At 45.3% G+C, this 11,888-nt stretch overlaps 1 protein-coding gene across 1 annotated transcript; it reads left to right on the top strand.

Moving 5' to 3' along the window:
• Positions 1–4,099: 4,099 nt before the first annotated feature.
• Positions 4,100–4,768, top strand: LOC127347748 (uncharacterized). The gene has a single exon (XM_051373909.1). The coding sequence runs from the start codon at positions 4,100–4,102 to the stop codon at positions 4,766–4,768; it is 669 nt and encodes a 222-aa protein (XP_051229869.1).
• The last annotated feature ends 7,120 nt before the right edge of the window (positions 4,769–11,888 follow it).

Below are 11,888 nucleotides of genomic sequence, written 5' to 3'. Positions count from 1 at the left end.
TTAATTTTTTTGCAATATTTTATATTTGTGTCCACCATGGTTCAAACTATGTATTAGTTTGTGGAAAACCATGTTCCAAACTATGTCTTCGTGTAAACCACGTTCCCAATTATGTATTAGTTTGTGGAAATTGAAATAAAAATGCCAAGAAAAATTATTTTAAATGTTTGGGGGCGGCGTTTGGGGGACGCGGCTGGGGAGCGACGTGCCCCAAACGCGGCACGAACAAAACACGTCCCCCAAACGCTCAATCCGGCGCGGTTTGGGGGACGCTTTGGGGAACGCAACTGGAGATGCTCTCAGGCAAGAGACCAAACCGGAGTCTGCCTCCTCTTACCTTATGATGAGCCGTTAAAATCATCGATCCAACCTTCTTCCCGCTACTCCCCTGTGCGCCGTCCCAAGCAGCCGGCGTTACGCCAATCACATCTTCATTACGATCGAAATCGAGTTCCAAGCTACAGGATAAATGTTCCTCATCAGCAAACGCTAAGCCTCGAGTCGATTATACCCCACAGCTCGGGAGAGCTAGAGCCGAGCCCGCAGGCATACGCAACGCCGGTCCTGACTCCTGAGCCAATCCATTATCGCATCAACCTGCGACCCCGCCGCAGGTCGAATTCTAGCCGAGTTTCTGACCGCTATGGCTTCTGGTCATCCTAGCCGCCGCCAGCGTAAACCACCAAAACTCGAGCCCTGCTCCACGCCATGCTCTCGCTGGATGCTACGGAGCCAACCCCGTGATCCACTCCCCTGAAAAGCGTTCCAGGCCTCTGTCGCCGACCAACGCCTTGATCCTCTAGGGCCGCGGCTCCCTCCCAGCATGGACAACCGCGAGTAGCAGAATTCGACTCCCCAGAGGAGCAGAGTGCGGGCTCGGGGCCGAGCACTCGAGCAGCTTCACGGCCCCGTCAACAAGGTCGAGTACAAAAAGTCGGCTATACAAAGAGCGGTCTCGGGACCAAGCTGCTCCGCTCCATCGACAATGGCAGGTATGGGACGCTGACGCTGAGCCAGACGGCCTCCGTGCAGGTCGACCTCCTGGGCGGGATCTCATTGGGGTCGCCCGGACGGGCAACGGCAAGACCAACGCCTTCATGCTCCTCGCGTTTTCCTATGTTGGCGGCATGCCGCCGATCGGTCAGAGATATGGATTCGGCCGCTAGTCCGTACGTCTTACGGTGGCTTGCCCCAAGTCGTACGTCCCTCGAGCTAGCTGATCCGCACCATGTCCTGTGGTTGTCTTGCTGAGATCCGTTTCTTCCCGTTGGTGTGATCCGGTGGAGGCGAAGATGATTAAGCAGAAACAACGAGCAGCTGGACCGCCCTGCTCCACGCCATGCTCTCGCTGGATGCTACGGAGCCAACCCCGTGTTCCACTCCCCTAAAAGATCTGAGACAGTCACCAAAGACAGGTCGTTGGTATGTGTACACTATTCCTTCTACAAACACATTATTCATCTAGTAGTACATGATAGCCGATCCAACAATTATCCAAGGAGTTAACTACGGTCAACCGGCCCCGCATGATGCATAGTTATAGTAATTTTTGATTTCCTCTTCCATTACATGAGATGATTTAGCTGATCAGTATACATGTGTTCTTCATTATATTTGTGCTTGTAAGCAGCCTAAGTTTGATTTATCAGACTAACCATTACTAGGTGTATCAAGCATCGATCGGTGTAAAATACTACTATTTCTAACGAGGTATCAATGCTAGATAAATAGTCCAGATTTCTATGGCGTCTAATTATGTTTTCTCAATCTCTACATAAGCAATTGTATCATTGTATGCCTATTATGTTACTCAGAACTTCTAAGATGTCCAAGTGTAGAACAAAATCGAGAAACCTTTTTGAAGACTAGATGACCCGTTGCGCTATCGGGCAATGCCAGAATCAAGGCAGGATTTAAACTATAACATTTATCTTTGTGTGCACTTATTGTGAGCAGGAAGACAAAATTTTTGGTTTGAAATTTTGAGCCGCTTAACCGATACCACGGGAACCAGAAACTATTACAAATTTTTGCCCCTCGTAAATAATTTCCACCGGTTGTTTTCAGCTGACACCCATTGCACCATTTGCAAAGTCGAAAGCAAGACGCCAACGCTGCGCCTCGGCCAGAGCAAAACAAAAGTGCGACTTTCATCATATATCCATGTGTATAAAATATGAAAACATATACATGATACACTTGGAACACGAGCAGACGACGAAATTAGTCTTGTCGAGACAAAATTGCATATTTGATAGAACAAAGGGAGCACAACATAGCATAAATATACCATCGATCTTGAATATCGATGCAACAAAATATCTCTACTGACCCGCATCGCCACTGACGTGAAGCCCGAATCCAAGCCGGAATTGAAACCATGCGTCAGTAAGTGAATACATGGTAATGATCAGCAAGAAATAAAACACATAGGCACCGATAGTAAATTGACAGCCTGTATGGGGACCGTAGTTCTTCTCTTTTCCTGACGATTACATTACATGTATGCTGCATTGTTTGAGAGCTTCTGCTTGATCAAATTGAGACGATGCATTAAGACAAGATAATAGGAGACGTTAACAAATAATTCTCACAATTTGAAGTTCCATAGATCTTAAAAAACAAACCACTGCACTCAAAGGAACTGCAATATTCTACTAAAAGCCAGCATAAACCTGAATGTAAAGAACAAAGTTATAGCGATAGAAACCATTCAGAAACAGCAAATGGAGAAGGTATCATGGGCATATGAGTTATAGAGATATCAGAGCATAAGCAACCATATCTTTGAATTTCTTAGAGATCACTTTAGACCAAATCTCTTCTACATACAAGTAACTACGTAACCTAAGTACCCTAGTTAGTAAATAAATGTAGAAAAAAGCACTGAAATTACATGTGAGCTGGTTGGAACCACATGGTTCTATGTTTCATAACGCTCCAAGATTCTTAACCTGTTTTTTTATTTACATTCTTTGCAAGTTCATCCAGCTTTAGCATACTCTTAAGTTCATCCAACTTCTTCTTTTGGATGTTCAACAACAACAGAGCATACCTTGATATATGATAGTAAAATTTTCAATGGTGATCCAATGCAATCATAACATATTCACTGGTTCGAAGCTACAATCAAACAACAGAGCGGATGAAGCCTGGTGACCGGGTGTATACGTGAGCACGCGCCCAGAAGTCGACATGTGTCTAACGGCGTTTGTTTCCCCGTGAGATGATGTGCTACCGAAAAGTTGTTTTTCACATGATTCCTTAGACCTTGTCCTTAGACGCATCTAATCTTTTCCTCCATCTACTCCTCCCCCAACCGTGAAAAGTGAATACAGATACAGCGGGCCGGCGGCGACGGAGACTTCAGCTGCGGCAGGGACAACCACCGCAGGCGAGCGACGGCCGCGACTGCAGAAGTAGTCGCCATTACAGCAGGTGGGCGGCGACGGGGACTCTCGACTTGGGCCGCCCTCAAGCTCCTGGAATTGGATCATCCCTTCCCTTGTGCTTCGCCACACGGTTCCTATCAGCGTCAAGCAATTGTTCCTGGCACCGAATCATAGAAATCTGGTACTCAAAACATGTCGAATCAACAAATCATAAAAAAAGAAAAGGGATTTGAGGTACAGGGCTCTTGAATACTCCGTAGATAGGATTTTTAGGGCATGTACACCGGGGACGCTTAGCTGGGCGCTTGAGCAGAGAAATAAGCGGTCATTAATCCTGGCGTCCATAAAATTGTCCTGGTCTCCAACGCGCATCTGAATTTCAGGCGCTTGCTTCTCTCTACCTAACTCAGTCTGATGTTCCGGCCGTAGGTTAAAAATTAGCTAAGCGCCTGGCGCAAAGTGTTGCGTCCGAGTCTGCAAATTAGCGCCCCCATGCCGGGATTGTACGGAGCAACTTCCTCTCGGCCAGGAACAAAATCCTGGCATCGCTACATAAGCGCTTGCGTTGTACCTGCCCTTAGAGGAATTGCTACCCAGGCCCCCGCCTTCATGGTTGCCTCGCTCGCGGCAGAGAACGGGCAGGAGCAGTTGCTCATGTCGAGCTGCACAACGAGCTCAGGAATCGGAAGAAATCGATTTGGGCCACCATGGCTGCCCCGCGGTCCCCCGTTGACTCGATTTGGGCGGCCGTCCTCTTGGCGCCCTGCATCTCTGGCCGTCCTCTCCGTCTCCGATGCAGGCTTGCTGGAGCTCCTCGAGGGCGGGACGACGCGGGACGCGGGGGCCGAGGCCTTGCGCAGCGGCTCCTCCACGACGCCCTCCGCCTCGACCACGACGCGCTCCGCCGCAACAAGGAGGCGCTCCTCGCCGAGATCAAGGATCTGAAGGGGAAGCTGGGGGACGAGGACGCGGCGGCCAGCTTCACCTCGGTGAAGGATGAACCGGCGGCGTCCGACGGCCCGCCGCCAGCCGGCGTGGGGTCCTCCGACAGCGACTCCAGCGGCGTGCTGAACGACACGGACGCGACCGACGCCACGCCGGCGGCGGAGACAGCGCCGGCTCCGGACGCGAGGACCGCCCTCCTCGGTGGGCCCGGCGCGGCGGTGGCGGAGCACGCGCAGGTGCACGCGGTTCATCAGCCCGAAGGGCAGAGGGACTTGGCGTCGGATGGAGGAGGTGGTCGGCGTGGGGAAAGATGGCTTGCCGGCGCCATCGTCACAACCCGAGTCCAGCCGGAGCTTTCTCTGTCCGCCCTTCCCGGCTTCCTGCGGTGGCTCCGGCGGCAGCAGATCACAGCTTCGTTCAGCATATTTTAATCATACTCTGCTGCTATGCATTAGGGCATCTCCAGCGGCGCGACACAAATGGTCGTTTTCGTCCGCCGTGACCGGAAATGCGTCTGGCACCCTCTCCAGCGGGGCGACGCAAAGTGACCGGGCCGTCCGCGGAGACGCAAACCTGGCCCAAATATGCGCCACGGATGCGTCTCCGCGGACACTGCGCGGACGCCGAAAGTGTCCGCTCGTATCCGGCGGACGTTTCGTCGGGCCCGCCTGGCAGCGACCCTGCGCCGATACGTCTTCTCAAACGCGCCTGCGACTGGCGCCGCTGCGTCGCTTCGGCAGTCTGCGCCACGTTAATGGCAATGCCTCAGCTGCCGAGCGGCCGCAGCCCACCTCCGCCAACCACGTTAATGGCGTCGCCACACGTCCCGCGGCCACCGCATGCCATCGGTAGAACCAACAAGGGCACCGTCAATCCTCCCGCTGGATTTTCCAGTTTGGGTGACTGGGTGTGCCCTCGAATGTTCTTTCTTGGCAGCGAACATACGGAAATCAACACAACTGGTTTCTATTTTTAAAATATTTATATTTGTGTCCACCATGGTGCAAACTATGTATTAGTTTGTGTAAACCATGTTCCAAACTATGTATTAGTTTGTGTAAAATAATCTTCCAATTTGTAATATTTGGAAGTATGTTGAAATGAAAAAGAGAAAAAAAAATGCGTCGGGCCGCTGGAGCCAACCCCAGACGCAAACGGAAACGCGGACGAAAACGGTCATTTCAGCGTCCGCTGCGCGACGCAAACGGACGCGCGCGGACACTAAAATGCGTCGCGCCGCTGGAGATGCCCTTATTGAAGGGGCAGCCGGACAGGTTGTGCGTATAATCATTGCATACGTGACCATGTGTCTCCAGCTGAACGTGTTAAACGGCGTTAGGCACGAGGCCATAATCTCAAAGCGAATCCAATGGTAATGGATGCGTGCTCACGTATACACCCGATCACCAAATCCACTCTCCAGAGCAACAGAGATGAGGCATGTATCTAGTGATGAAAGCAAACATGACCTTTTTCTAGTCCCTGATGTATGGCAGTACCACTTTTCGATCATTAGGCTAAGATGGGTTAGTCTCCAACATGTGCAGAAGACAAACAAAGTAGCACTACCAGTGGCACTTTAGTTGGGTTTGGGTACCACCGCAATGTCACACAAATACATTCCTATTAATAAACTAAGGTAGTAGATGATTCTTTCCCTAAAAAAGAACTCACCTAGAGCGTAGGACCTGCCATGATGATGCCTTCAATATCACCTTCAGCAGTGATTCTCCATCGCCCAGCATGAACCAAGCGTCATACCTGATTTACATATATCCCTGATTTATGACTTCATATACGGAGTATTAGATATCCTGTCAACCTAAAGCAACAATAAAACATAGATCAGGTTTTATAGAAGAAGTAACATCAGCCAATGAAATGATTTATTCAGGAAAACGCAAAGAAACAATGTACATCAGAAAAGCATGATTTAACTAATTACAAAAAAAATACAAACTACAACTCAAACGGAGAGGAAAGATTCCAATCAGAGAAGCACAACAGGAAAACCAATCGATGTGAAAACAAGATGATGCCTATGGTTTCAAACTTAACTACTAATGCCAAGCCAAAGCTATAGCTTTCAGAACATATTACTAACTCATGCTACTTACACAGTATTTTGTATCTTCAAAACTATTTTCACGATGAAGCTCTCAGAAAATATGTCAACATTCATGCATCAGTGCATTAAAACAAACTGCAATGCCTACATCAATCATGGCACTAAAATTAATCACCTATTTAGTTCACGAAAAGAGGATTAACTCTAAAGGAGGAACCTTGGCAGTGAAAATATGTCAAGATTTTTGCTAAAACTTCCAACAAATTCAAGAAAAGATGATCAACTCTACAGGAGCAATTTGTCTTCACTATAGCGGATCAGTTTGGTTCATATAGGTTCTCAGCTACATGTATTATTTCATAATCCTAACACAACAGATAAATGTGAAGACCGGCCCTTATCCCAAATCATTCCAGAATAGGCACATCTAGTATGCTGAAAAAATCGTAAAACAAACATGACTAACCCAAGAAAATCCATCAATTCAATGCCAATCACTAATTAGTTATATGTACCACCAATACAATAGAAACTGGTATACATCATATACATTAAAATTAATACAATTAAATGCATTTTCAGTCACTGCAGGGAAGGCAGGATGACAAGAGACTGGATATCAACATAAGCAAGGAAAAGCAGACCTCGGATTCTTACTAAGGTATTTCGTTTTTTAAATAATCAGTTCCACCAACATAAACAACAAAAAGGAGATCAAGCCATTAAACCAAGCTACGTATCGCTTTTACCACAAAAACAAGGACAGAACAAGCACCATCAGTTCTGACCAGGACCAAAAGAGTCAAGCACCAAAAACATATGCCTTGTCAACTACGGCACTTCTCTGCAACTAAAAATTGCAGACCCATCAAGCACAATTAAAATGAATATTCATCAGCCATGATCAACTCAGGTCTTACCCCCACACAAAAGCATGCCCTCTTCATGATACCATGCACCTTTCTTGCCCCTGTGTTCAAAATAATTAGCAAACCAATATCTTTTGTAATCAGGTCATTACACAAAGATGCCCCATTCAAACCATGTCACTTGGTATCCAAATAGCATCCATATCCAGGTGTACTATTAATTTTAATAATCATGGATAATTCACCAATATTTAAAGTAGAGGCAATGGAATATTAGAATGAGGCTGTAAGGCATTATACAACGCTACGTTGTTATGTCTACATGGTCATGCCAATGCCAAACCGCTAAGCAATGGTCGAGGGTGAATTAGCATCCAAAGGGGTGTGAAAGTGTAAACTATAGTATGACTATGTGGCTGGAAAATATGACCAAAAAGCTGACAATATAATTAACGGGCATAGGAAAAATAAAGGAAATTGTGTAGGAGAAAGCCTTTTTTATCTGCATACTTAGCCCTCTGAATTATTAAGTTCAGATGTACTGCATCCATACAGTAGATAGCTTGGCTATTGACATACTAAACTATCATAGCAAGCATCACTGATTTTGTATATTCTACTTTTACGTGTGAACAAACATACTGAATCAAGGGAAGAAAGTACCAAAGAAAGGAAAAGGGAAGGAAATGCACATGAATGGTCTCGCCTACATGATTGTTGGCGACTGCTCATCAAAGGAAAGATTGATCATCTACATTAAATGTCGCATTGAACATACTCTAATTAAATAATATGGATGGATTATTGGTTTAACTAACAAACAGGAAAACTAGCAGGGATAAGCCATCTGCCTCAAATATCATTTAGCTTCGCCTCTCCTTGTGTTTCCTCAATCGGTCAAGCAATGCAAAAATAGAAACATATAAATTGAAATTCAATATTAGGATTACATGCAGGGTGAATCAGCTACATACTAAAAGTACCATTCCGAGATAACCATATTGCCCTCTATAAAGCACAAACCCCATCTCAATATCCAAATAACAAATGGCCCAAACCACGGAGGCTTACCCGATCAAATGTAATTTTATTGACAAATGCTGAAACCGCAATGTGGGATGTGATCAGCGGCAAGCTCGAAGTGCTAAAGACTGCACATGCTATGAGTTGTGAATACTTTTGACAAGGGCTTGAATACAATGCGCTTCTGCAAAAATACAAGCAGAATGTACTTCAGCTCTTAGATATGCTGGTTTAGAAATGCAGGTGATTAGAACATACCCTTGGGAATAATACCACAAATGTGGTAACCAATAAAACAGAGGAATTCATGTTTTCAGAAATATTCGTAATCAATGAAAGTACCAGAGGTGAAGTTACATCACGGGTCCATTCATAGGTTTCTTAATCAAATTCTTGAAAAGGATATAGCAATGTACATGAACTGTACATCAGTGGTCCCAAGACGCCGACCACCGCTGCATCACAACGGATCCAAAATTGGACGAATGAATCTGCAACAATAGTGAGGGCCTTCAGCAAGTATTCTGAATCATTACAGGTTCATTAGGTTGCACTTATAATTAGTTAACATACTTTTGCGACTCAGAAATAAATAAATAGCCTTGAGATATGTAACATACGTGGATTTCACAGCTTCCATCACACACCTTGAGTAGCAAAGCTATGAGATCAGCCTTTCAGCAGTCTCTTATTATGCTTGCATCCATGTAGCCAGCTGAGAAATGCACCACAACCACATTATGCATTATCACATGAGTCAAGCAAATCACACAACCATTTGAAGAAATTGGAGCTGGGTCCAATAACAATTCGAAAAAATTACCTTGGTTTCTTATTTCATGTTTTACTCATGTTTTATCAACCTGGTAAAGAATCTTACCATTCGAGGTTTGCCATTCATGTCGGGTGAGCGCAAACACCATTCTTGCATCATAAAGGGCATCAATAAAGCATCAGGAACACCAGACACTGGAACCTGTCACCATCCCAGCTGTCAAATTAAGAAAACACAAAGTCAGATCACAAAACATTTTCTTGTTGACAGACAATGCATGATGCAAACATCAGTTCATTATGAACTAACCCGCTCTCATCTCTTGCAAGTGTAATGATCTCGTCATCCGAGCATCTCGATCTAGCATGTTCTCATCATCAGAAGAAGAGTCATCCCCCGGTTCACACATATTTTGACCTTCACCTAGTCACAAGAATAACTTTCTAAACTCAGTTTACATTCTATATTCTTCAGAGCCAGATTCATTAATCAGTCCATCAGAACTAAAAAAACAACTTCTACATGCATGTGTCACACTTGATAAAGGCAAGAACAAATAGATGAGTGCTATATCAAAGGAAAGCACCGTCAACTCTACATGTTGTAATGGGGTTGTATGTGTGCTTAACTATGACAACTGACTATGCACAATTGGAAGCTCGTTCATGCGGTGACTGAAATTAATCATTATGACCTGATGCCAAAGCTCATCCACTGATAGTTAACATTATCAATGGTATATAGCTTTAACCGCACAAAGGAAGTAATGTGAACCAATTAGATGAAGGCACTATTGCTAGCATTACACAGGCCTACTGATGCGTGTAGTTGACACGTTCGTTGGGAACCCCAAGAGGAAGGTGTGCTGCGCACAGTAGCAACTTTCCCTCAGTAAGAAACCAAGGTTTAATCGAACCAGTAGGAGTCAAGAAGCACGTTGAAGGTTGATGGCGGCGAAGTGTAGTGCGGCGCAACACCAGGGATTCCGGCGCCAACGTGGAACCTGCACAACACAAGCAAAGTACTTTGCCCCAACGTAACAGTGAGGTTGTCAATCTCACTGGCTTGCTGTGAACAAAGGATTAACCGTATTGTGTGGAAGATGATTGTTTGCAAAGAATAGTAAAGAACAAGTATTGCAGTAGATTGTATTTCAGATGTAAAGAATAGACCGGGGTCCATAGTTCACTAGCGGTGTCTCTCCCATAAGATAAATAGCATGTTGGGTGAACAAATTACAGTTGGGCAATTGACAAATAAAGAAGGCATAACAATGCACATACATATATCATGATGAGTACTATGAGATTTAATCAGGGCATTACGACAAAGTACATAGACCGCCATCCAGCATGCATCTATGCCTAAAAAGTCCACTTTCAGGTTATCATCCGAACCCCTTCCGGTATTAAGTTGCAAGCAACAGACAATTGCATTAAGTATGGTGCGTAATGTAATCAACACAAATATCCTTAGACAAAGCATCGATGTTTTATCCCTAGTGGCAACAGCACATCCACAACCTTAGAACTTTCTCACACTGTCCTGCAGATTTAATGGAGGCATGAACCCACTATCGAGCATAAATACTCCCTCTTGGAGTCACAAGTATCAACTTGGCCAGAGCCTCTACTAGCAACGGAGAGCATGCAAGAACATAAACAACATATATGATAGATTGATAATCAACTTGACATAGTATTCAATATCCATCGGATCCCAACAAACACAACATGTAGGATTACAAAGAAACGATCTTGATCATGATAGGCAGCTCACAAGATCGAGCATGATAACACAATTAGGAGAAGACGACCATCTAGCTACTGCTATGGACCCATGGTCCAGGGGTGAACTACTCACACATCAATCCGGAGGCGATCATGGCGATGAAGAGTCCTCCGGGAGATGATTCCCCTCTCCGGCAGGGTGCCGGAGGCGATCTCCTGAATCCCCCGAGATGGGATTGGCGGCGGCTGCGTCTCTGGAAGGTTTTCCGTATCGTGGCTCTCGGTACTGGGGGTTTCGCGATGGAGGCTTTAAGTAGGCGGAAGGGCAGGTCAGGGGGCCACACGAGGGCCCCACACAACAGGCCGGCGCGGCCAAGGCCCAGGCCGCGCCGCCCTAGCGTGTGGCCGCCTCGTGGCCCCACTTCTTATCCTCTTCGGTCTTCTGGAAGCTTCGTGTGAAAATAGGACCCTGGGCGTTGATTTCGTCCAATTCCGAGAATATTTCCTTACTAGGATTTCTGAAACCAAAAACAGCAGAAAACAAAGAATCGGCTCTTCGGCATCTCGTCAATAGGTTAGTGCCGGAAAATGCATAATAATGACATATAATGTATATAAAACATGTGAGTATCATCATAAAAGTAGCATGGAACATATGAAATTATAGATACGTTTGGGACGTATCAAGCATCCCCAAGCTTAGTTCCTACTCGCCCTCGAGTAGGTAAACGATAACAAAGATAATTTCTGAAGTGACATGCTATCATAATCTTGATCATACTATTGTAAAGCACATGAGATGAATGCAGCGATTCGAAGCAATGATGAAGATAATGAGTAAACAAATGAATCATATAACAAAGACTTTTCATGAATAATACTTTCAAGACAAGCATCAATAAGACTTGCATAAGAGTTAACTCATAAAGCAATAAATTCTAAGTAAAGGCATTGAAGCAACACAGGAAGATATAAGTTTCAGCGGTTGCTTTCAACTTCAACATATATATCTCATGGATAATTGTCAACACAAAGTAATATAACAAGTGCAATAAGTAAACATGTAAGAATCAATGCACACAGTTT

Source organism: Lolium perenne, chromosome 4 (genome assembly GCF_019359855.2).
Source record: "Lolium perenne isolate Kyuss_39 chromosome 4, Kyuss_2.0, whole genome shotgun sequence".
Classification (NCBI taxonomy): Eukaryota; Viridiplantae; Streptophyta; class Magnoliopsida; order Poales; family Poaceae; genus Lolium; species Lolium perenne.
Note: the sequence above shows the minus strand (reverse complement) of the source record. Positions and strands in the feature narration are given on the sequence as shown.